Below are 27081 nucleotides of genomic sequence, written 5' to 3' on the forward strand. Positions count from 1 at the left end.
ATTCTTGCATGATAAATATGTCGAATTGTATGTCTCTCTTCCTTTCTTCAAAATCAGACTATTACATATTTTTTTTCAATGTAGTGTTTATTCTTCTATAACAGTGCCTATTGTCAGAAGGGAAAGCAGGTGTATGCAGTCCGTATGTTTTGCTTTTAAAGGCTAAACTGTGAAAACTGAAAAAGTTGTTTAATTAATTAAAGGCAGCGTTGTCTTTTACTAGAACCTAAATTAAGGGTGTCCAACCACTGCAACATTTTGAAATTGAATTTTCCCATACTTGTAGTACTGATGGTTCAAATTAAATAGTTGTCTCTAAAGATGTATTTTTATCATTTTTCAGTCCATGTGAAACTAAATCTCTAAGTAGCAAGCTGTATGTACTACAGCTACAACAATGATCCAATAGGTCATATTTACATTTTGATTAACTCTTTTGCTCTTTTAAAAAATGGTATTTTGTGTTTAAAGTATGCAACTTTACTGGGTAATTATAGAAGTGATGGTATTTGAGAAACGTTTAAAGCCTAAAACAAGAACTATATTGTACAATATATTTTAAGCCTTGAGTTAGAACAGAATGAAATAGATCATGCCAGATAGGTTCTGGTTTTGGAAATTGAGTTGAGTATAAGTGACAACCACGAGTAACTGCTGATATGCTCTAGATGCAGTTATATTAAACGAGATATTTTCAGTAATGAGACATTCACTAATTGACTAAAGAGAAGATGTTGCTGAAGCCATAAATGGAGCTTTTTTGGCGCTACTCAGGTTCTTATAAAAGAAGTGTCAGGACACATGTTTGCATAAATATTAGGATATGAAAGAATAATTGCTTCTATGCTGCTACACTGGTTACTCCCAACTGTATTGGTATTCTTTAATGCGCCTGTTTTAAAAAACTTACTTAGCATACAAGTTTTTTCGATTATATGAAGCTCCATTGTTGATCCATGGGTCAGAAGAGTCAGAAAAGATGGCAGATAGTATCAGTTTTCATAAATCTTTGGGAAACATTTTTAATAATCTACATATTAAAGTTGAGCTATTAAAATACCATGTGGCCTTTGATAGGACCCAAGACTCATTTCCATTTGCTCACATTGCCATTGTGTTTAATGATCCAGCAGATAATGTAATAAAAAAGAGATTATTTTCACTGTGTAAGTGTAAGGTTGCTACCTGGCAGTTTCTCTCTGCTGGCTCAGGCATAAAAGTCAGTTGAGGATAAGCAGAAAAACCAATCGTAATGCTTAAGATACAGTATATCAACATGGAGATAATGTAGAGGAATTTCTGTGTTGCATATCAGGGCGAAAAAAGTTTGATGTGAAGATTAAAAATGAGAAACCAAATGAGTTCTGGATTTAAGGCCCGTGGTGTCGGATAGGGAGCAGTTAAGCATTTAGTTACGTGTATGTTTACTGTAAAATAAGAATTCAGTTGCTAAACAATTGTGCTTTGCTGTTTCTAGTTGCCATATTTCTGTTTTTCCAGGATTTAAAAAAATGGTTTAAAATTGTATTTTAATTGTTTTATCACTGCCACCTGACTTTGCACCTGTATTCAGAAATTATTTTGATATAAATGGGAAGGTTGCTTGTAGATGATTAAAAAAAAATCAGTTGTTTATTCTCATCAATTTAGTAATGTCCTAGAGGATGCAATTAGGAAGTATAATGCTGGTGTAATGTGCTGACAGATAGGGGCGGGATCCTTTTAAGTGAGAAGTTGACATTACTTGTTCTGGAGCCCCCGAAGCATTTCAGAGGTAGTAGACTATCTGCTGAGAAGCATCTTTTTTCTCTTTACAGGGTGAATTGGTTTGCAGTGAGCTTCATGCTCCTGTTGCAAGACTGCTTTCAGCTTGCTCAGCTGTCTCTGAGCTACTCTACAATCGTCAGATTAAAAAATACCCTAACAGCAGGCTGTGCGAAGGAACTGCTTGTGCTGAGTTTGCAATTTATTTGCTAGCCTACCCTAACGAATAATTGTTAGAGTGCCTAAGCTCCTCTAATGAGAAATGTTGATATTTTAGTGTGGTATTTTTAAAACAAAAAATAAACCTGTTTAAGAAATCTTTAAAAAATACATCAGAAATGTTGCATTTAAGTATGAATAATCTTTACTGGACTTTTTTCCATTACCAGGTGGAGCTGAGTTGTCCAAAAGAGATGGCTTGGAAAGTGAACATGTACAGAGGATACTTAGCAATTTGCCATCCTGAAGAGCAGCAGCTTAACTTCATTGAGCGCCTGGTGGAGATGGCGAGTAGTCTGGCGATTCGGGAGTGGAGAAGGCTTCCTCACGTAGTCTCCCATGTTCATACTCCCCTTCTCCAGGTGAGAATTAAGAGTTGTTTGAATCAGTTATTTTCTGGTACCAGGTCTCAGGACTTCTAATAACTGTGAGTATAAAATACTCATAGTACTGATTAGTACGCATAGTACTGATTAGTTCTCCTAATGGTATTTCTTTGTTAAAAATTGTGGAATGTGCATTTTGACTGGGATTCCTTTGAAAGTCTTTATAGTTCACCTGAATTTGTTCTGCTTGTGGCGTATAGAGGTAGCTATTTAAAAACTGACAAATGGCTCAGCCTTCTTTGTGGGCTAATGCTTATGTGCTGCGGACTTGGAATTCTTGAACATTCAGTGGGTTTTGAAGTAAGATCCATTTTGAGTAGGTATATTATTACATTATATTACTTGTGGAAATGTTGAAATAACCTCCAAAGTGTTCTTTCAGTTAGTTTGAAAATGTGTTAAATGCAGTATGGAATTTTGTCAATTGTAACCCACTCGTGTAATTTTATTTTATTTTTTTAAATCTAAGCTAAATGTCAATGCCCTATAAAGGAAAAGCGTATTTAGAAATGCTGGTATTGCTGAGCAAGTTCTGAACATCCCTGTGGCTTAAGCATTAGGGTCAAAGAACCAGAAGCTTTAAGGGTCTGTTAGTGAAGGACTTTTCAGATGAAGCTCTGGGCAGTGCGAACGTTATTGTTTTTTGTGTTTTTTTTGTCAGTTCCGTATTATTTTGCTAAATGTTCTGATTTGCCATTCTCCAAGCCATTTTCTACTGGTAAGGCTGTAAAATGGTTTTGTCTGCTCCTTTTTTATGGCAGGATGAAGCCATCTGAAGATCTTCAGATGACTTGGGTTGGTGTGCCCTCTGAGCTCCTTCAAGGGCACTCGGGTTGGAAAGTTAGAACAGCAGGTCGAGCCTGCTATGTGGTTCTGTGAGCACATCGGTGTTGAATATAATGGTAGAAAGAAAGCTTCTGTAGTACATAAAATGCCCAGTTTGGTACATCCATTATTTCTCTTTTTTTTAGTGGGCCTTGGGAATATAGCAGATGTCATCAAGAGCATCAGGGAAAGGAATTGGGAGGGAATATAGTCTCCGAATTATGTGATATTTTATTGGACAGGGAGAGACCTGTATACAGCTTCTGCTGTAAAGGAGAGTGGATTTTGTTGGTTAAACTAATTTGTACCTCAAAGCTTCATGTGTTGGTCTGCAGCGATATTAGTTGTCTGGCAAGGTCATTTGGCAGTTCTGATCAACGTTGACTTAAAATCTTGAAGTAAGGTATGAAGAATTCCCATCCTAAATCATGTTGCTTCACAGTCAGGGAGATCTTGTGCATTGGGCAGAGTGATCGTGGCTCCCCTCAGCTAGTCTGATGCGAGCTGCAGGAAATAAAACATTGTTGGTCTGAGTGGGAGGCCATATTCCAGTAATTCGCCGTGCCTACATGTGGGTGCATGCCTTACAAGTTTGTGCTGATGGAAGAGGTTACTGCTTCCAACTAATTAGCTCATTTTAATTCCAGTGTATTACAGAGCACTTATATGAATAGGTCAGCTAGAAGATTTGAGACAGTGGTGACCTTCGTCAAGGGCTTTTTATGAACCGCGAAGGAACAGAATTCATGATTCAGAAGAGCGGGGAGCCCTGTGGCCTTACTTCTTTGGGATTTGAAGGAGATCAGTGTGTTTTCTGGACAAAAAAATTGGACAAAGTGAGTGTAAAGTTTTGAGAGGAGCTTAATTCTAAAGTAAGGGCAGAATTCTGGCAATGAAGCAGCAAACTGTCCTGTCCAGAATGAAATGAGGGACAGCTAATTAATTTAGGGTTACAACAACTTCAAAAACAAAACAAACAAAAAATCTCCCAAAACAACAACAAAACCAAACCAACAACAACAACAAAAGAAAACTCCCAAAGTTGAGTATCATCCTGTAGTTATTGGCTTATTTCTTTAGCAAGCTCATTTAAATAGGGGCATAAATTTGTAACTTCAGTTTCATACTGTCCTGTAAAATTACTGCAGTATATTGCACATGATCTTTACCAGCACAAATGTTTAAATAAATTCTTGTGTGCATACTTGAATCCTTGACTTAGAAAGGATGAGTAACTTTCCAGTTGGTTATCCCAGCCCATATTTTAGCCTTCAAATTGTTGAATATTACAAAGCAAAGAATTTTCCCAGCATTTATATAAATGTATATTGGTTTTAAGGTATTGTGCACAAGATACGTCTTTATTTTTGCTTGTGAAAAATCTTTTATTTTTTTTTGTGCAATGCTAGCACTTCAGTTTAAAGAACAGATATGCTTAAATTCTCTGTTTTTAGTCTTTCTCTTTGGCATAAATGTTTCTCAGGGAAATGATACACTTAGAAAATTAGGGGAAGACTTGTTTCTTGTCCTGTCAGGAAGAGCTTGTGAGAACTTGCTGAGACTGTTTCTTTTTTCAGACTTCCAGAAATATTTTTGTGAAGCAGCTGGTACAACTTTGATCACATAGAATATGCAGTTTACTAATTACAAGAGATGAAATAACATGTAAAGTGGTGAAAAGTGTATGGCTTGTGTCCTTTCACACATTTCACTGTAACAGAAATGGATAAATTCTTCCCTTTTAAATGTATGAAACGTCAACACTTACCCTTTTGCTTTCTCTTGGATTTAATTATGTAAGTAATTCACAACTATAAGAGAAGAACTTCTGAGAGTAGATGTTATTGCCAAGTATAATTGAATGGAAGTAGGTGCCTAACCGCATCTCTAAGAAATGGGATTTGGCTTTGAGTTGCTTTCCGAAGCTTCTTGAAAAGGAACCTAGTGTCTTCCAATTTGGACTGTGCAGCTGTAGCCAGAGCGTGGAAGTGGGGCTGGGGGAGAGTTTGTGTTCAGTTTGTCATGCAGTATGTGATTGGGAATAAACATGCCAGTAATTTGTTTGAAGGGCTGATTGCGTCCCTCATTAGGCATCCTGATAAACAAGCATCTGTCAAAGATTAGCTCTCATTACAGTGAAGGAAGCCTTTCATCTCCAAGGGGGAAACTGTGGGATATCTCTGTGCAGTATGATCTGAGATTTGATAACAGGGGATGCATTTCTTGATGGACCGGTGCTCAGAGAACTGTGAATGAACCTTACCCACACAAATGCAGAGGATACTACTTTCTAAGTTCTTTTTAATATAGTGGCTTCCATAATTCTGTAGAGGATGAGTAGTTCACCCTGTGTGTCAGGCCTGGTTTGATTCATGAGTACCTAAATCCACATGATCTAAGGTACCCCCACTAAGTTGTACTTGTGGGTAGAGCTTACACAGCACGCTTTTGAATTTTTATAATATACGTTGATGCATCAGACAGAGTAAATGAATATGGAAAAATTCTCCATATTGAGAAGAAGCTGTCAAGAAATAGGAAAGATATAAATAATTGTACAAGGTTTCATTTGTTTGAGCTGATATACAACTGGAAGACTTCTTGACTAAATTAATTCCTTTTTGATAAGTTTTCACTGATGGTTTTGAGTTTTTTCTCCCACGGATGGGCAATATCTGCAGCATGAAAGGGTTAGTATTGCTAAATAAAGCATTTAAATGCTTTCAGATATCAATTAAAATAACCTTTTTAAATAATCTAATATGTATATATCCCTCATGAAGAAATGATAAATTAGGCAATGACTGACAGAGGTACAAATGCAGCCATGAATTTGCACTGCGGTAATTACTTTTTTTTTTTAAATATCAGATAGTAAGTGATTAAATACCTGTGAGAAAATTAAATTTATGTGATGAATGGGTGTAGGATGAAGGTTAAGCTATTGTGAGAGCTGATACTGAGATGACTGTAGGAAAATATTACTTTGTTTAATTTATTTTGTTTCGATAGATTTCACTGTGTAAATTTGGATGGCTTTTTTTTTTTTTTAAGTAGTTATCTTATTTTGTTGATTAACAGTGAATACAACTGTTATCTGCCAGGGAGGTAGCTTAGAGAATACTACATTGGTTTTATTGTACTACAGGTAATTAAATTCCTTTAATGTTTGCAGGCCTCTTCTTCAACTTGTTGAAGTTTAACAAAATGTCTGCTGCCTTTAGTAGGTTTGAGGCTACTGCCACCTCCTGTTTGCTCCTTTCATTAATTTGAGGGTAGTAGATGTTTGTGGAAAAAAAAGCGTTCTTGACCTAAGTGATTTATCACAGTTAAGTTTTTTTGGAGATTGTCTTAATAGTTTCAGGAATGCAGTGTTGCTGCACATTCAAGCTTCTATTAAGAGGTGAGATCATGATTAGGGAATTTATGCTAGTAGGTTCTGTTAAAAGTTTTGTTTTGATTATTTTCTTTTGACCACTACCATTTTGTGAAAGCATTTGCTTTCTAAATTAAAGAAAGAATGAGGGAATTTTGATCTTACTAGCCTAGCATTAAGGAAAGACATGTCACTGCTTCCCCAACTGAAACCTTGGAAGCAAACTCATAGCATTATAGAAAGAACACATTAACCATAGGTTGGCGGTGTCTGTTTGCAACCAGGATGTTTAGGTTTTGTCAGAATGAGGTGTTCCTGAAATGAACTTCAGAGGAGGGGAGCCTGAAGTTAATGCAATGACCTTTTGCAAGCGTGTCAGAAGGTACTTTGTCACATTCATATACTTTATAAAATAATTTGGTTGTTAGATATAGACACCCATTGGTATAAATTCTGTGCTGGTGACTCAGTGGCTGAATATAACATTTCTGTTCAGTAACCGAATTGTTGAGTGAAACTTGCATTATGATTTGTTTATTTTTTTTCCTAATGATTAGAATGATTAATGGTCATTTGTGCAAATAATGACCCCAAATGGCATAGTTTTATCTTTACTTGATGATTTAAAAGTGGACTCATCAGAAGGATCTTTTTCTATTGTCTCACGTATTGTACTGTCCTTTAGGATAATTTATGTTGTGTAATGTTTTGTAGGCAGCACAGCAAATAATTGAACTTCAAGAAGCAGCCCAAATAAATGCAGGATTGCAACCGACTAATCTAGGAAGGAACAACAGCTTACATGATATGAAGACTGTTGTAAAGACTTGGAGGAACAGGTTACCTATTGTGTCAGATGATTTATCCCACTGGAGCAGCATTTTCATGTGGAGACAGCATCATTACCAGGGTAAAACTGCCTGGTCCAGCATGCATTCATCATGTAATTTTCCAGACAACACATTGTTTGAAATAAGTTATTTCTATTCTTTTTATTTAAATATGCAATAATTTTCTTGATTTTAACAAGGTTGATTTTATCCAGTTTCCATTTAAATGTTCCATTAAGTCATAATTTCGTATGTATTGTGTAAGATTTTGCTATATGTATGGTTTCATTTATACTGACAAAAGTTTCATGTTTTGTCTCTAGCCATTGTAACTGCATACGAGAATAGTTCTCAGCATGATCCTAGTTCCAATAATGCTATGTTGGGAGTTCATGCTTCTGCATCAGCAATTATCCAGTATGGAAAGATAGCTCGAAAACAAGGGCTGGTCAACGTAGCTCTGGACATACTGAGTCGCATTCATACAATTCCAACTGTACCCATTGTGGACTGCTTTCAGAAGATTCGCCAGCAAGTTAAATGTTACCTTCAGTTGGCTGGAGTTATGGGCAAAAATGAATGTATGCAGGTATGGTAGCTTTATCTCTGAAGTTGTTACTGAGGATTATAAGGGCCGTCAGATGTATTGATTTAAATAAACTGCCTGTGTACAGAACAGCGCCAGAATTTTGTTGGTCATGTTTTATCACGTCTAGTGTTAAGTAACATTGTTAGTCAAAGGCAGTTATTGTCCTTTTTGAACTGAATACTGTGAGAATTTTAAAAATTAACCAAATAAAAACTAAAGTGGAAGTACGTAGTTTGAAATCTTCAAAGTCCTTTCCATTTGTCTATTTTGTAAAATACATGAATTGCAAAAGGACAGCACAGTTGCACCACTGACTGAAGCACTAAATCAAAGTTTTTGAGCGACTTATTCATGAGTGAAGGGTGCTGGCATATGAAGTGAAAATGAGTTGGAAGGGAAGGAGAAAAAACATGATTGTAGGCAGAAAACCCTGACATATGATTATAAGGTCAGCAAACTTCAAGGTGGCAGTGGTAACCCATCGCCTGAATGTTGTCCATAGTATCTAACAGTTTTGCATAGAACGTTGAGAAGTTAGAATTGTTGTTAGTCTAGATTTTTTTTAAACTAAAAATACTGAAAATTCGTAGTATTTATTTTTCATTTGTCTTCTATTGAAATTTCAAGAGGATATTTTGACTTTTTTTTTAACGGTATTTTCATTTTAATGAAAACTTCAGTTTTAGAAAGTTTTTTTCACTAAGACTCATTTAACAGGGTCTTGAAGTTATTGAATCAACTAATCTGAAGTACTTCACCAAGGAGATGACTGCTGAGTTCTATGCATTGAAGGGAATGTTCTTGGCACAGATAAACAAGTAAGTATATTGGCTGGAACAGGCATTAACACATATCTGAGTGAAATGCAGCTGAAGTATTTCAACACAGTATTTGAGCAGGAAAGTTGTTCCATATGTTTATACCAGCCTAAAATTTGGCACAGCTGTATAAGAAAGTAAAAGTATGCGAAAGTTCCTTTTCGGTTTGAAGATGCAATGATAGGTAATATTTCTGAGTATTGTAGGAAAAATTTAGTGAAAGCAGACATTACATCAGTTTTTTTTAGAGATGTGCAAAAGGAAGAGACAGGGAGAAGACTTCTGGCCAAAGCTTTGCAGTGTAAGATACTTTTTGCCTGTTTCTGTCACTACTTAGGTAGACAAACTGACGTCTAACTGATGTCTTAATCTAACAAATCGATGTATTAGTGTAGTTGACAAAAGGAGGTTACTTTAATTGCATTCTCAAAGTAAGTGCCGCATATAAAACCAAGGAAAAAATCTTACTCAGTCTACAAGCTTAGAGGCTACCTAAACAAAGCTAGCGTACGTCTTTGTTTCTCTTCATTTCTATTTCAATGCTCATTGTATGTGTCCTATTAGCAGCTGCAACTGATCAAGGGATAGGAAAATGTGTGATGGCATAGTTCAGAGTCTGTAGAAAAATCTGCTGTATCGTGCAATATGGAAATGCAACAAAAACTGCAATTCAAATAATTGAATTGAAAAAATGAGTGTGGTATGTGTTGGAGACAGCTTGCATTACAGCAATTAAACACCCAGCTCTAGGTCTTGCTTTCAAACTACCAGCTTTCTGGTATTTTTGCTTTATGCTGACAGGCACCTTGCTACTTTTAGGAAGATCTCTCTCTAATTTAGTAAACAGGCATTTCAGCAGTCAAATTTTATTGAGTGGTTACAGAAAAAACAACCTTCAGATTTTAGCAGCTTTTTGTATGTATAGTATTTCATGGCAGTATTGCTAGATGTTAAGTATTAGGTGGAATAATTCCTTTACCGCTACATTGTGGACGCTTACAAAATGAAATCCATCAGTTTTTAAGTTGTACACTGCAACCACATGTAGCAATTTAAGTCTGGAAATGATGAATATCTTCTGTGGATGCAAGAGATAATTTTAAATAGGCAGAATGTAATTACTTTAATGGAAAGTGCAATGGGCTTCCTTATGGCTATAAACGAGCTTAGTTTCAGTTGAGGTGTAAAGAGAAGAAAATCTCCCTCTCCCCGGACCCCTTTTTTAAATTTTATTTTAGTAAATTTATGCAGTTAGGGTAAAAGACATATAAAAATGTATTTATACATTTCTTCAGGATAGATTGGAGTCTGTTTAAAACATGATTCTGATTTACTTACAATTTCTTAATCTTGCAAATAAACAAACATACAGGCATTTTCAAGCACCACACGGGGTTAAGATGTTAGGAAGGTTACAGTTAGGAAGAATGGCCAAGTGTTGAACCTGAGAATTTGTGGCTACTGATCGCCTGTGTGTCAACTAAACTGGAAGGTAAAGGTCACCTCTGGTGTTGCATCTCTTCTGTGCTGCCCATTTGCTGAGGAAGGTGATAGAAACCATTTTTAAAATCATCTCAGATGTCAAGAATGATGGATAGTAGAGAGGGAGAAAAGAAAATCTACTGAAAAGTCCTGTTTTTACAAAGGGGAAGTAGTGATAAAAAGTCATTTATCAGGTTGCTTCTGTGGTACTGTGCTTCAAAACTTCAACCTAAGATGCAGAAAGCATCTGAAAAAAAAAATTTGTATAACATAGAAACAGATATGTATTTTGGTTGACAGTTACTTCTTATTTCATCTCAATAGCTATACATCTTAATTTATCACTGTAATCTTACGTTTTATCACTGTAACCCTACAAGCTAATATTTTTTTTATAAAAAACCTATCTTTTAAAAAACTTTACAGTTTTTAAAAGTGAGACAAACAAGCATTACTTTACTTTTGTATTGTTTCTTGTAATGCTTATTCTGTAAGTGAGATGTGGAGCACTTTCCTTTAATAAGGAATATTGGAATACTTTAAAAGTTTCTTTGTTTCTGTTATGTGTATTTGAGTTTTCTCATCCTTTAGCCTTATGCCTGAAATATTACATAGCTTTGAGGGACTGTATGTATGTTGGGATGAATCATGCCAAATCTTGAACTGGGAGCATGTGAGGAAACCTAGAGAAGACTTCACAATTATCAAACCAATAATCCTTTTTTTTTTTTTTCCTGAATCCAAGACCTGTACTATTAGCCTTCATATTTCTTCACTTTTCATGTTGAAAAATGGATTTTTTTTAGCAGTGGCGGTGAGGATTTCCAGATAACTTTTTCCAGATAACATCAATTGTGAAGTTTTAATGACTTGGGTGGGAGAACACTTAAGGTGTATTCCACCAAAAAATAGCTAATATGATATCTTCACAATTTTACTTTCTCTTTTTTTTTTTTTTTCCCCTCAGTAGAGAAGTATTTTTAGTGTATTTACTTCTGCTCTTCTTGTGTTATCATTTTTTCTTTGTTTTCTCCTGGAATCTTACTCTAGTGCTCGGGTTGCAAGTGCAGTGCGCTTGAAGTTTTTTAGATTTTCAGGGAGTATTTGGGAATCTTAAGCATTTGCATAATTGGCTCCATTATGAACTGTTTACTTTCACAGCTCATGAAATTAAGGAAAGCTAAGAGAAAGTAATCATAAGACCTTAGTAGAGAACTTAGTGGAAAAATATTATTGGGTGTTAAAGTAATTGAATACCCTGTCAGAAGTGTGAATCTTACATGATTCAGTGACTTTTTGTTAGTATAAAGCTCATATTCATTCTTGTCACAATGCAGGTCTGAAGAAGCAAACAAAGCTTTTTCTGCAGCTGTGCAGATGCATGATGTTTTAGTGAAAGCATGGGCGATGTGGGGTGACTACCTGGAGAATATCTTTGTGAAAGAACGTCAGCTTCATCTGGGCGTGTCTGCTATTACTTGCTATCTGCATGCATGTCGTCATCAGAATGAGAGCAAATCAAGAAAATACTTAGCAAAGGTAAGATCGAGATGTTTAAAAAAGAATTGGAGCACCACTTCTTCAGAAAAAGCTGGAATTATGTTCACACGCCCAAGTTTGTGTAATTAGAGGAATTTCATTTACTGATTGAAAGCTTTAATTTAGGCTGAAACTGTGCATACAGTTTCTGTACTGTCCTTGCATGCAAGTCATCATGGCTTTCTCTACTTCATTAATTGTTGTTTTTTTTTGTCAGGGATGGGAACTGTGGATTACTACTGCTACAGTGTCAGCTGTAATTAGTTTATTCTCCCAAGCAATCTCCTGCAAAAATAGTTTCATTTTCTGAAATTTCTTGTACTGCTTTTTTCTTTTTAGTTCATTAACCAAACACAATTACTACATTTGTGCCCTCCTGCTAAGTGTTTGTCGTCGAGTCCACAAATATAACTTTAGTTATTTGTGAGTGCTTAAGATGTACAGTCAGTGCTTAATATAGTTTTATTTAAATATGGTTGTAGAAAAAGTATCTTTAGGGTTCGTCAGTTAAAATAACTTAAGAAAAAAAAAACAAAACACAATGGAATATTCAAGTTCTTGCATGAAAATTAACTTACCTGAATAGTGTACTTACAGGTTCTGTAAACATTTTTCAGTTTCCCGTCCCCCAACCCATCCTTCCCTGTAAATACACTTGCATTTATTTTTTACATACTATTAATCTCATTTCTGGAGGAAAAAAAGGCCTTGACCAGTTATAATGAATCGAAGTTCTTGCATCTGAGTAGGCCTTGACACTTAAAAGGACTCCAGTGTCATATTAATAAGTATCTGTTTGTTTTCTGCACAATCCAATTGACATGTCTTAAACTTATTTAAGCCCTGAGATGGCTCTTGAAACTCTTTTAGGTTCTTTGGCTGCTGAGTTTTGATGATGATAAGAACACACTAGCAGATGCAGTGGACAAGTACTGTATTGGTGTCCCACCCATTCAATGGTTGGCCTGGATTCCACAGCTGTTGACATGCTTGGTTGGCTCAGAGGGCAAACTTCTTCTGAACCTCATTAGTCAGGTAAGTACAGAAGATGAACACTAATTCTTTATTGTCTGTAATCTTTATTTTCAAGATGAGATGTATAAGAATTTTTAAAAACAAGAAAGCTTTAAAAATAGTGTTGTTTGCAACTGTTGATTATTTAATAAATGCGAATTACTCTTTATACGCAGAGTATTTTTAAGTTCAAAGAGGGTTACTTAATGAGACTAAACCTTATGAAAGTATATGCCATATGTGCGTAACACATTTTAGCTTTCCCTCTGCATTCTGTATTACACTTTTGTGAACACTACAGTACACATCTAGGGGAATGTATAGTTAAATGGTCTTAACACAGGAGTAGGGCTGAAGAATTGTTGGCTCTAGTGACTAAAGGGCAGACATTTTAGTGCTTTGTTTTTTTTATTAGACTTGATTGAAAAGTCAAGGCTCTGTCACAGTCAGAAATCTCTACAGGGGCTCTGTAAATTTTCATTGAAAATTTAGTATGTCAAGTGATTAGAAAAATAAGGATAAGGTTTAGGGAGTCAGGTGAGGAATCTGACTTCCTGGATTTGTACCTCTGAAATGACAAATGAGCTTTGATCTTGCTTCAGGATTTTAGGATTTTACTGCCTACTACCATCTGTTCTGAAGCAGAATCAGAAGAACAGAACATGTACCTGTATCTCAGCATAAAATTGATTTACAGCATGTCTTTAGACTCAGGGATAATATGTGACATCTTTCCATTGATGCATTTTTAGATGCTGTTTTGGTATTGCTTAGTGTGAACAGGGTTCAAACATCCTGTTCTCAGAGATGTTAACTGTTCATGGACTAGCTTAAGCTCTGCTTTAGTGTTCATAGAACCTGGAAATACTTTTGTTGTTTGTTCATTCAGGTTAAGGTAAAACAGTTGTGACGTCCTATTAACATACAGCTGGACCTAGGAAGCTCTTGCAATTGCCTTGTGCATTGAGGCCTGCGTACATAACTGTAGTGTGCATGTGTATGCATGTGTTTCTCCCTCCGTCTCCATAAAATTAAGGTGAAACTTTGAAGAAGCCATACACCCAAATAGCTTAAGAAAGCAAAGTTCTTAAGGCAAGATTTCTGACACACATGGCTTGGTATTTTCTTTTAACACTAGTGCTTAGCTGTGTTCTGACAGCAGGCAGATAAAACTTATTTCAAGGAGTTGTAGAGACACTTTTTTTGGTAAGATCTTAGAACCCTAGAATCATAGAATGTCCTGAGTTGGAAAAGGCCCACAAGGACCATCATGTCTAACTCCTGGCTCTACACAGAGACCATCCAAAAATCAGCCAACGATGCTGTGCCTGAAGCACCCCAGGGTACGGTTGCCCCTTTTGGCTGCCAGGGCACACTGCTGGCTCATTTTTAACTTGGTGTCAACCAGAACCCCCCGATCCCTTTCCTTGGGGCTGCTCTCCAGCCTTCCATCCTGCAGTCTATGCATACAGCTGGGGTTGCCCTGTCTCAGGTGCAGAATCTGTCACTTGCTCTTACTGAACTTCATGCGGTTGCTGATTGTCCAGCCTTCTAGTCTGTCAAGATCCCTCTGCATATCCTGTACATACATTTCAGAAATGAGTGGCTACTCAGAAGTCCTACTATAGGTGGAGCTTAGGTTCATAAATATCACAGATATTTGTGATTATCTTGCTTTTAAACTTTGGGTTCATAGAAGGAATATAAAATAAAAAAATATTTCCATGTTACTAATTAAAAACTGTAAGTTTGCTGAAATGCTAGATTCTGAACTTTTACAGTTATTGTAAATAAAGTATTCTTGAATGACAGCATGTGGCATATGTATGTCAGGTTAATAATCTGTCATAAATAACACTTTACTGAACAGTTAAATGCCATTGCAAAACTTCTAGCACTTGTTGTACCCATTTGGGTGAAAGGAAAATCCATGACTTAATGAGATTGTGGCTGGAGAAGCCTCTAATAATGTCTTAAGATGCGCTGTATTGTGGGTAGTACTTAGGTATGTAATTTCTTTCCCTTATTAGGTACGGAGATTTATTAATTTTAAAGGGGATGCTGAATGTTAGTATCTCTTTAGCCTTCACACCCCGCCCCCCCCCCCCCATGGAAGCTAAAATCTTTTTTTGGTGAAATTGGTATCCCCTAACATTAAGTGCTGCAATTAGGTGCAGTAAAGTTACTCTCTAATGGGCCTTCTTATCATTTGCTGTGGGGCTCGCTGGGAATTGTGGCTTAATTTAAAGACTAACCGCTGTCATTATGTCTGTTTTTCTTCCATTATGTACATGAGTAAGATCTCTGAGCTGGCCCAGGTACTCTGGCATTATGCTATTTTCAGATTTATTAGGCAATACGATCTGGAAGTGCTAATTAGGTAATGTTGTAACAGTGTGTGGAGGGAGTCACCATTTCATCCCCTTTGGTTTTCTGTTACTGAAATGATCTTTAATTTTCTAGTTTTCTGTAAGCTGTTATTTAAAACAAGGAGCTGATTATTACTGAATTGCACTCATTTACAAAGATAATCTGTGTCTGTTGATCTGATGTGTAGTTAATTTTCCTTAACTGAGAAATGTGTATATATATACATCTCCAAATAGGTGGGAAGAGTCTATCCCCAGGCTGTCTACTTCCCTATCAGGACCCTCTATTTGACCTTGAAGATAGAACAAAGAGAGCGCTACAAAAGTGGTGAGCTTGATACTCATAAAATTGTTTGGTTTCTTTGTAACTTAGTCATTATTTTGAGTTTCATCTAAATTTGCTGGGTCTTCACAGGTTCTATAGGAAACATAGCAACTTCAAAAGGCCAAGGGAAAAATTCTTGGTAAACTACTTTGTTTATGTTCATTTCTGTAAAGTGAAGTCTATAGATGACTTGAGCTGTCTGGAATGACATACTCACCAAGAAGAGTTTTATCTAGATTATTATGTTGATTAACTATTCGTAGTCACACATTCTGTAATGGATTTTTATCATTAAAAACAGCTAAACAAGTAGAAAATTCTTGGATTTCAAATACCAAAGAACTCTTTGGGTGCTTCGTTGGAGGAGGAGGGGGCACTCGCATACTATAATACTTCACTGTGTTTGTATCAAGCAACAGCGGTTTCTGTTCCAAAATCTTGATATTACCACATACACATCTAGTGATAGCTGATAAAATATTTTCCTCTCGGTTCTGCCACAAACTGCTGTTCTGTTGGTGGGTTAAGTGAGGTTTCTGTTTGCTGAAAGCTGATGTTGTTCAAAGTAGTGGGTCATCATCTGATAAACCAAAACTCAGTGCTTAATCACTGTGCAATGGAGTTGTAACCCAAGAGATCAGTTTTACTAGAAGATAGCACTCTACAGCAATATCTGTGGTGTTGGCATCAGCTATGTTTATTCCTGCAGTTGTATGAGAGATTGCACCGAAAAAAAGGAAGGGGGCCAAAATGAACATTATTTAAATAATTTGATTCTATCTGAAATGATGTCAGTTACTTCAAGAGCTTGTGTTGGTAGAGTAAAACCTAGGGCTGTGCAATTTTGAAGAGTATTTACATTGCTGTAACTTTGAGAAGCCTGTACCAGTGAACAGCACTTGGAGTAGTGTTTTCTTTCTAAAAACCACATTTTCTGATATTCAGTAGGTAATACATGATTAATACTTAAAGTAAATCTGAAGTAAATTCTTGAAACAATTTATTTAATGCAGGCATGAATAAAGCATATCAAGTTTTAAATTTCTGTTTTGATTTTTCTTTTCCGCTTTACAGATTCTGGCCAACAACAGCCAAGTTCAGTTGGAAATCAGTCCCACTCTGCCTCAGATCCCGGGCCAATCAGAGCCACTGCACCAATGTGGCGATGCAGTCGAATTATGCATATGCAGCGAGAATTACACCCAACACTGTTGTCTTCTCTGGAAGGCATTGTAGATCAGATGGTCTGGTTCAGAGAGAATTGGCATGAAGAGGTATTTGGCTTTTATATAGCTTCATATGTATGTATCATCTAAGGAAAACTTAGCTGCAAAATATTTCTCTAGAATGATTTCTGAACAGTAAAACATAGCTATTTTCTTTGATTAGTAAACTGATGTATTCCTGACTGTTCTGATAGGAGTTTTAAGGAACTAGTTGTATCTGGAAGCAATACAAAAATTTCCCCAAATTATCAATTTGATGAATGCTTCTAACTTTAGAATTTAAGCTGTTGCTTGTACTAACTGAAAATTTATATTCTTATTCTAAGTTTCACAGATACCAGTTTTCTTCTTGATCCGGTGGTCTGTGACAGGTGGTGATTATTGTCTAAGTTTGAATTAGAGAGCAGGTGGACGTGCTACTCCACTTCTGTTAATTGCCTCTCAAAGTGCTGTAGGCTGTTCTGTTCTGTCTACCTAGCAGAGACTTAATAGTGTTTCCTCATACCACATTATTTTCTAATATATCACAAAATACGAATCAAAACTTTTCTGCTTTTGAAAGAGCAAGGAATGCTTTGTGGTGCAGTGTTTTGACTGATCGGTTTGCTCATTTGCAGTGCTAGTAAGAATCAGTGCTGTCATTCAGATTGACCCTCTGATACAATTTGAGAATACAGTTTTAAATAAATGCTTCTCAGAGAATAGCTTCATTATATAAAACACAGTAAGGGAATACATACTTGGTGTCAAATCAGAAGGCCTGATCTTCCTGACTTTGTCTTTATTTATTTTTTTAATCCTTAGGTCCTTAGACAACTGCAGCAGGGCTTGGCAAAGTGCTATTCTGTTGCCTTTGAGAAAAGTGGAGCTGTTTCAGATGCCAAAATCACTCCTCATACACTAAACTTTGTCAAGAAGTTAGTCAGCACTTTTGGAGTAGGTCTTGAGAATGTGTCGAACGTGTCCACCATGTTTTCCAGTGCAGCCTCAGAGTCACTTGCTAGGAGAGCACAGGCAACAGCTCAAGATCCTGTGTTCCAGAAGCTAAAAGGACAATTTACAACAGGTAATGGTTTTTATTTTTATTTTTTTATTTTTTTAATCTCCAGGGAAATCTCCCTCACAAAGTTCAGCTGTGAAAGCATTCTGCTTTTTTTTTTTTTAAATATTATTATTATTACAGTATTTTCCTGAGATAGAATATAGAAAACAGCACCTTTCTGTCATTCAACATAACGTGGGATAGTTTGTCAATCTGTGGAGCAATAAAGATGATACAAATTAAGCCAGACCACAACATTGGGAATGAGGTTATTGTTACATTTTTATTACCTAGAACTGTGGTGAAGTATGTATTTAAAGATTAATTAGATTGCAAAAATATTACAATTAGAAGTTATCTGAGTAGAACTACCTGCTTTAGATGAGGACAGTGATGTCTATTTTATGGTGAATGCCAGAATTTAATGATATTTCACTCCAGAACTCCAAATTCACAATATTGTGTGAAGTCTTTCCAAACAGCTGACTTACTCAAAACAGTGTTTTGAATAACTAGATTATGGAAAAAAATACAAAAATTCACATAATTGGTAGGTAAATTGAATCAATAAATTTAATTAGCTCTAATAAAAAAGGCATTTCGGAGAATTAGCTTTTTTGCTTCATTTGGTTTCTGTTTGTCAGTGGTGTTACATGTTTGATCTTGATTTAAAATTCTAAGAAAAGCATGTGCACAGTAGAGCGTGGTTTTGGTATATTTATTGAAAAGTGTTAAGGCCATGCAGCTATATATGACAGAACTTGACAGTGATTGGCATCAGTGTTGTGGATTACCAGGGTTTGGGGTTTTGCATAAATTCCTGTCTAAAATACATTAGTTTATCCTTAAAGATAATGGTAGAATTAGATAAAAATGAATATTTTATCTTTTTCTGAACAGAATTCAAAGTCATTAGTTATTCATAACTGAAAGGATAGAGTTTCTATAAAGACCTGTTTTCGTATTTTTCTGAATCCACTTTTATTTGTATTATTCTAAATCTGACTTAGATGATTTTGGCATGAGTTAAAACTCCATGATCTTAGCTTTTATAGTTATTTAAAAATCACGCCCTTTCTGCATTAAATCATTTCCTCTGCAAATGTGAGTCTTGCACTGACGAGTTATTCTTTTTAGAATTCTATGTTACATAAAGCTGCCTAAACAAAAAATTATTTGAGGTCCATGTAGCTACTGAGCATTTACAGAGTTTGACAAGTAGACTTGCAGTATTTTTTCAAGCATTTCACTGATAATGTTGTGAAAGTAAGTGAACTGATGGGAATCTTGTGAAAGTAACTCAGTTTTAGATATGACCTACATATCTTGTTCGCATGATGCATTACATGATGTCCTTTTTGAGGCACAACAGTTGCATGACAGCAGATAATGAAAGTCCTGAGCCATATGATTAAATTTTTAATGGATGAAGGCTACTGGGAAGGGAACTGGAAGTAGGAACATTTTGTGTGTCGTTGACTGAAGCTTACAGGGAAACAAAATACATTAAATGCAAGTTTGTACTTGTTTTTCATTGTTAATAATGGCTTCTATGTCTCTACATTGCAATAATAGTCTAGTCACATTTTCATTGCTATACATGTTGTTGGTATTCTCAGTTTTTGTTCAGCTTGGAGTTATTTTTGGTCTGTTCTAGTTTCTCGTAATTTATTTCCCTCAAGATATGAGTGTTAGGGAGATCTGGGGTTTCAGAAGTTCAAAACAAAAACTGGATATGCCAGTAGGCTCAAGTCTGCGAAATCTGAAGTAATATTTCAGAATACTTCTAGAGAAACCCTTAAAAATGTTCAATTGTAATTCAGTTACATTTTGAGTTAAAAAAAATAAAATTTAATGTGTAGGATTTTCAGTTTTTTATATGTGGTTATATGTTGGTTTTGCTCGTCTTTATCATATATAAATAGCATTTAAAATTTCCAGGTGTGCTACCAAAACACAGCTTTTTTTTGAAGAATTGTATTGAACAAACTATAAAGCAATGAAGAACGTAGGCCTGAACATAAAAATCATGTAACATCATCAAATACAAAGTGTTTCTTAGAAAGCTTCAGTAAAATAATAAGTAATTTCTTACAGTATTTTTTTTGAAGATTTCACGTTTTATTTTTCAAGTATAATTAAACATAAATATTTTAATCCTGTAGAAATCTATTTTGCTTAATGCTGGGTTTGATTTTATTTTAATCTATTAAATTAATTTGTTTAAATCACAAGTGAAGTGTGGGAGATGAAACAGATGAAACTAAACTGATCAATATACTTATGCATTTTTATAATTAATTCATTATGAGGAAAATGAAAATAAGTTTTTGATTAGTTTTGCAATAACAGTGAAAAGTGCATAACTAAATGAACAGGACTAATTACACTACTGAACTAAAGGCTGTTCTAACATTGAGAAACCATTAGGAAATCATGCCTGCCGTGTCTGTTTTTCACACTAGGACTCTTCCATGTTTGTGTTTCTGACTCGTAACACCAGTTGTGTTTAGATGATGGACAAATCATTATGGTGGTTGCCCTCTATTTTAGAAGTATCCAAGCTGAGAAGCTGTCTAGGAGTAAATTGCTTTCTTTGGTTATTTCAAAATAACAGCTCTGAAAATATAGCTAACAGTTATGTTTTATAGACACTTTCAACTATGTGTGGTTGCATAACCTCTTCGACTACTATCCGGGTTGCGTCTTGACTCCTGTTGGGAGTCATTAGGGACTCTCTCACCATTTCCTAGACTTGGAAGATTTTGTCTGCATCCAGCTGGACCACTGGAGTTCTCATAGGTCATCTTTTTCCATCCAAACATTATATATTGTAAAGCCAAATTTTACTTTGGATTTTTTTTTTTTCCTGGAACTTGAAATACTTAGTCCTTTGAGCATCTGTTCTTTGTTCCTTCCATCCTTTTCAGCTAAACCTTTGACATCAAAGAACAGACAGATACTGAAAAATGCACCCTTTGAGAGTACACTCAGCAGCGAAAGGAGGGGAGAAACTGCCTCAGTTGTTCTTTTGAGGGCAGATGATAGTTTTGAGTTTGGATCTCTGCTTCTTTCTGCACTTTTCTCTCCACTCAAGCTGAACACAAAGAGAGAATTCCAAAATACACCCTTAAAGGGCAAGATAACTTTCTTGACAGTTCTGGCACCCAGCATAATGAATTCTCTGCCATGAATGGAAGTTCTATAATCAGAAGGAAGCTTCTTGAAGTCTTGTTTTCTCTCTGAAGTGTGGGGAGAGGGAAGGGGTAATGGCACTGTTTATTATTTTTCATCTTTTTAAAGTTTTTTTTGTTGTCCCCTCTCCTTTGTCCCCTTCTCAAGAGAAAGCCTAGCATCACTCAGGTAGCTGTTTCTTTACTTCTGTTTTCATTTGTAGGCAACAGAAAATTCAGGTCAAGAGATTGGAGTTAGCGTTATATTTGATTTGGTCATGTCTATGTAGTCTTGGTTAGATGGTGCTGATTGATAAATCAGAAGTCCTACTTCCTATTTCTTAACTGTCATGGAGATTTTTCACATATTTTAGTGCTCTCCAAAAGTTCTTACGAGCTTAAAAAGAACCTTTTGGAAAACACAAAGCAATTTCATATCTGAATAATAGCTTCAAGAGCAAGACAGCTCTTCTCTTGGAGAATGGTTGGATCTGCTTCAGTACAAGAGATTTGAACTCCTCTCTGAAATTAAACTTACATTTCAGTTCTAAGTGGCATTTTACATGATGGGTGTCCTGCCTCTTCAGTTGAAGATTCTTGCGTTTTGAACTTGAGCAGAATCAGATGATGTCTATAGCAGAATAATCTTTCAAATCTTGCAAATGAGCTATTACTGGTTCTAAAAGCATTAATTACTAGTTGCTTTTAACTGATAAGAACTATTTCATGCCAGTGTAGCAAAAGGGCTTTTAAAATAAATAGGTAGAGAATTAAAATAACACTTAATCTTTTTATTATTTATTTTTGTATTTTTTATTTTTTAAAATGGTTCTTGGGATGCTGTGTTTTGTAGGTCAAGAGTTCTGGGGGTACAGAAGGGTTTGTTACGCTGATTTTACAAACTAAAGTGTATTCCTTTTTTGTTGCTTCATGAACAATGATGGTACAACATTCATTTAAATAGCAATAAGCTTCTACAAAAAAAGATGTAGCTTTATTTTGTGTTAAGAACTGTTGGGTTTCTTTTAGGTCTGTCTCACAGGCAGGAAGATTGTGTCCCCTGTTTGTCCTCTCATGGAAAATGGCAAGAACTTGCTAGTTGTGCTTGGTTGGATGGATTCAGGTGGCAATTTTTGAGGCATTCAAGACTTTGAATGAACACGTTTGTTTGAAACACGTGTATCACACTGTAAAATCTTTAGCATCCTTGAGGACAGAGAGCAAGCTTCTTCAGTTGAAGTGCAGTATGTAAAGTATCACAGCCTTCTGTGAACATCTCCATTACGGATGTGGAGGTGAACTTCCTATTCTCTGTATGAAAAGATGAAACAAGTAGTAAGGTATTTTAAACCAGCGTGTGTTAGCTTGAGAAGGTATTCTTCATTAATAGGTACTGAGAAAGTGGATTTGTTTGAAACAAAATGTTTACCTCGGTTAAGATGTTTGCAAAGCAGAGGAATTTTGTACACAAATGATGTCTGGTGTCGCATTTACCTTTATTCCAGCTGAAGAGGATAATTATTTTTCTCTAAGATGTACTATCTCTGGGAGCAAAAAGACTGAACTTTTTTTCCCTCCATCTGCTACTGGGTAACAAAATAAATAAAAAAAATCCTAAAATGAGCACTTCAGAAACAGAGCTACTCCCATGGTGAACTGAATGCCTTTTTAATTCTTATTTCTTTAAATAAAATAAAATAGGTGTATAATGTTGATGCATATTTTTTACTACTTTGACTGACATTAGCACAAAAACTAGTTGCAATTTGGAGATTCTTTTCTGCACTTCAGGGAGTCAGGAGGTAAGTGATTCAATTTCGTCACTTCCATGGAATGATATACTTGCACTGCTCACTAGAGGGTAGGCTTGGGATTATAATAAGTTTGTTTTACAGCAGTATTGCAGGGGATGCACTGCCCAGACCAGTTAGAATCACTAAGGAGGTGCATCTTTCATTGTAGACTTTTTGTCTTATAGAAGTGGAAAGGTTTTTGTGCTGGTTTTTGCTCTGTTTTGGGCTGATGGACTTAAGACTTCTACTGAAAGCTTTTAGCGTATCAGTATTGTGGGTACATGATAAAGCATCTTGGGTTGTGTGTTCTCTAATATTCTGCTTAAGTAACAGAACAGCACATTAGAAGGAATAAACTCTTCCTTACTTAATAGAGAATAATTTAAAGTTGTGCACATAGAGGAGGTGGTAGATTCTGATTGGTTTAAGCTGTATATAATTTTAGCACTTCTCTATAGAAAAAAGTTTTTGTATAGTAATGAAATATTCATCAGAGCCTTTTTTTTCAAAGGTAGCACAGCAATGTTCAGCGTGTTTGGTTTGCACCGTTGAATTGTATGATGTGCTCTCCTCCAGCACTTAGTTGTAGTGTTATTGCTGTTGGGTGATCCTGTACCTATAATTTGTGTTTGGGTTTCATAGATAGCCATGTCTCTGTGACAGACTTGCTCAGTAGTATGTCTTCCTTTTCATGTACTAGCTGCTGATTTTATTAGTTAGCTTTCAGTTTTCGTATAATGTTTAAGACCAGCGCAGTGATTTAAAACCTGTTTTCTTTGTAATAGGCGTGTGAGCTGTATGTGGGACTCCTCAAACAAAGTATTTTCCATGTGGCTGAAAGAATCTCCTTTAAAGTGTGAACGTCACGCAGTTGATAGTTAAATACACTATATGGAATTTAAAGTGCTAAGGATATATGTATATTTTTTCTTTTAGACTTTGACTTCAGTGTGCCAGGGTCAATGAAACTTCATAATCTTATTTCGAAACTGAAGAAGTGGATTAAAATTCTGGAGGCAAAAACTAAACAGCTTCCAAAGTTCTTCCTCATAGAGGAGAAGTGCCGTTTTCTGAGTAATTTTTCAGCTCAAACAGCAGAGGTAGAGATACCTGGAGAATTCCTTATGCCAAAGCCAACGCATTACTACATCAAGATAGCAAGGTAAACTAAAACTGGGGAGAAGGGGTAGTTGTAATTCTGCAGGGGAGAAGAAAACGTAAATGTTCTCCATCTATCTGTCCTGCGAAAGTAGATATTATGTGTATTTCATGTATTTAAATTACATATATGGAGTCACGCTTTTGGGTATAACAACATGAATTTTTTCTTTATCCTCCTTTGGTAATTTTGCATTACTTCACTATGCTGCTGTACCGTACATGACGATTACATTTGGGTTTATGTTGATACAAGTTGCGAGTATTTCTTCTGTTGTAGTCCACAGAGGAACTGCTCTTCAAAATAGTGATCAAGGTCTGATCTAATGATTAATTTTGCTCAAGAACTATTGTCTTAGAGGAAAAAAAAATATATATATATATATATTTTTTTTTTTTTTACAACCAAATAGAAACCTTGGGTTAACTGGATAACAAAATTGTACATTGTAATACAGTTGCGCTGTCTTATTTCTTTGTGTTGTGGTGGGGTTTTTGTTTTTTTCTGCTGTTGTTATTGGGTTGTGTTTTTTTTTTTTTTAAACATCATTATTTGATATTAAAGGAGATAAGTTTGGGGGCTTTAATCTCCCTTTCTTCTTGGATAGGTTTATGCCCAGAGTGGAGATAGTTCAGAAACACAATACTGCAGCCAGAAGACTCTATATCCGAGGCCACAATGGAAAAATTTACCCATATCTGGTAATGAATGATGCTTGCCTGACAGAATCTCGTAGAGAAGAGCGGGTATTACAGCTCCTTCGCCTTTTAAACCCTTGCTTAGAGAAAAGGAAGGAAACCACAAAAAGACATCTGTTTTTTACAGGTACTGAAAAGATAGATTTTTGTCTTTTTTAAATATATGTTGTACTCAAATACTTTAATTGCTAAAGGTTTTTGACAGCTACTAGTCACTGATACTGAAGGTTTTGGATATTTAAAAGGTAAATTCACAGGCATATAAGGCAGAGGCATATGCTCACTGTGGAGGAAATGGGTATGTGTACTTCAGAGCAAGCATTTACAGATGGTTTGGACTGGACAGAACAAACATTTTTCTCCCCACTTTGTGATACATGAATACTGAATTTCTTTTACTTCTTCCACGTAATACAGAAGAAAGATTTTTTTATTTTTTTTTTAGTGCTTTGAATTTGATACATAGTTTCTGAGTTCTCCCATTGAGAACATGTTTTTATAATGTTTGAATTAACTTCGTCTATACATGGTGATGTTTATTTTAAGGAAATAAACTGAAATATATTGGCTGGTTGGTTGTTGCCAAATAAAATCAATTCATATTCTAGATACTGGACGCAGGCCTTCTGGACGCAGGCCTTCTGTTGAGTGTACTTCTGTGATTCTGTACAAGGCTACTCAGTTTGGAGGGTGCACTTTGCCAAGAGCACCACCTGGCAATGCTTGAACATAACAGAATCAATAAACCTAATATTAAATAGGCCTTAATAAGGAGAGTTGAGGGACGTTCCAATATGATCAATGTGTATAAATTGCCAAAATACTCGTGTAATAAAAGGTCACGTATTTAACTATTTCAAAGCAGAAATGGTGAATCAATGCTGAACACGCAATCTTAATTCTTTCTTTTTCCTTGTACATCTTGGCTTTTTCATGTGTTGATTATAAATAATTCATTCATGGAATGAAAAGCAGAGTCTTCCCTTAGCAACATACTTGATCTACTTGTGATTCAAATACTAATGTGAATGCCTTAAAACAGTTAAACTTTCATGTTTTCCAGATATTAAAGCTGTTGGCAAGTTCCAGCTTATAGCTGTGTAATAACTTCATATAAATATATAAACAGCTTTCATTTCAGAAGGTCATTGAATCACTTATTAACTTCATATAAACAAGTTCTGTACATTGCATTACTCAGTTCTAATAATCCTTAGCTGGTGAGCAGAAAATATGGATAGTGGAAACTTGAATCGAAGATACTAAGACATGCTGCTACTTTGCCATCGACTTTTTTTTTTTTTTTTTTTAAATAAAAAAGCCCAGATCTAATATTTAAAAGCTGTAGTTTTACCAGTCTTTCATTTTGTGCTCATTGTATCAGTTGACATGAACTTGCTGTCAGGAACTTAGGTGGCCAGATGATGCAAGTTGCTCTGACAGAGCTAGAGATGCATAATTGCGATCCAACTTTAAAAAGACTAAAATATACAGGCCAAAGGATTTATTATATCAAAAGGGAAATAAAGCATCTCTGTATGGGTGAAGATGCTTTTACATCCTTCCAAGGCCAGATTAAGAGAAATATAGTAGATACAGTCTTGAAAGATATGATTTTAGAAAAGGCCACTGACACCGAAATATATCATCTATATAACATGATTATGGAAGTAACATGTTTTTCTTCAAAGAGCTGTTTTTAAACAATGTTCTCTTTGGAAATAGTTCTGTACTTTGTGGTTTGATACTACTTAAAAGAACCTGAAGAACATTCATTTCTCTGCTGCCAGAGGTTAATGGAAGCAGAGCAGAAGAAATAGCTCATTAACACCCCTTCTTTCTCTGGAATGCATTTTTTTCTTTAAGATCGAAGAACTTAAAAGTATTTAAACAACTTTCTCCTCTATTCCTGAGGTTAATTATTACAACTTCTGAGGGAAATGATGAGAGAACAGGTTTGTTGGTATCCAGAGGTCACTGTCAAACAGTACAACTGTAGTGTCAATGGAAGAAGCTTTGTCTTTCTGGGCCTAGGTGCACATCTTCCATGCACATAAGACTCATGAGAATGATATGTCCGTGAAGCACCATGAACGTGCAAATAGGGTTTTTGCAGGCTTACTGCTCCTGAAGTAAAAGCTCAGTGGCTTAAATTTTCTTGTTATTGAACGTTTTTCTTTGTTTTCCCTCAGTTATTTTCAAGCATTGTCACTTATGCATCTATACCTTAGCAGTATTTAGATTTTTCCTCCAGTTTTTATGAATTTTTTTGAACACTGTACTAAGGATAATAGTTTTGCTCTTCAGACTAATATTTATTGCAATGATGCTAGTGCATGCAATCACAACCCCCGTTTGCATTTGAGTAAAGTATTGCCCTCTTCTGTGCAGCTAGAGAGAAGTAGGAAGAATGAGTGCTCATTTTTTTCTCTCCTAATGTAGTCAAGATGTTTC

At 35.7% G+C, this 27081-nt stretch overlaps 1 protein-coding gene across 7 annotated transcripts in view; it reads left to right on the forward strand.

The window, feature by feature from the left end:
- LOC121078773 (transformation/transcription domain associated protein) overlaps window positions 1-27081 on the forward strand; it is a 92256-nt gene that overhangs the window by 58889 nt on the left and 6286 nt on the right. For 4 of the 7 annotated variants that reach the window (XM_040575299.1, XM_040575300.1, XM_040575298.1 and 1 more), the window contains exons 58-68: window positions 2154-2345; window positions 7285-7513; window positions 7724-7989; window positions 8707-8807; window positions 11627-11828; window positions 12699-12863; window positions 15449-15539; window positions 16611-16810; window positions 17567-17828; window positions 23707-23932; window positions 24537-24754. In XM_040575299.1, the coding sequence (XP_040431233.1) occupies window positions 2154-2345; window positions 7285-7513; window positions 7724-7989; window positions 8707-8807; window positions 11627-11828; window positions 12699-12863; window positions 15449-15539; window positions 16611-16810; window positions 17567-17828; window positions 23707-23932; window positions 24537-24754 (2152 nt within the window). Of the gene's footprint in view, window positions 1-2153; window positions 2346-7284; window positions 7514-7723; window positions 7990-8706; window positions 8808-10179; window positions 10300-11626; window positions 11829-12698; window positions 12864-15448; window positions 15540-16610; window positions 16811-17566; window positions 17829-23706; window positions 23933-24536; window positions 24755-27081 lie in introns of those variants that run through there. The other 3 variants (XM_040575302.1, XM_040575301.1, XR_005824734.1) reach the window with 2 other exon arrangements.

Source organism: Cygnus olor, chromosome 15, assembly GCF_009769625.2.
Source record: "Cygnus olor isolate bCygOlo1 chromosome 15, bCygOlo1.pri.v2, whole genome shotgun sequence".
NCBI lineage: Eukaryota > Metazoa > Chordata > Aves > Anseriformes > Anatidae > Cygnus > Cygnus olor.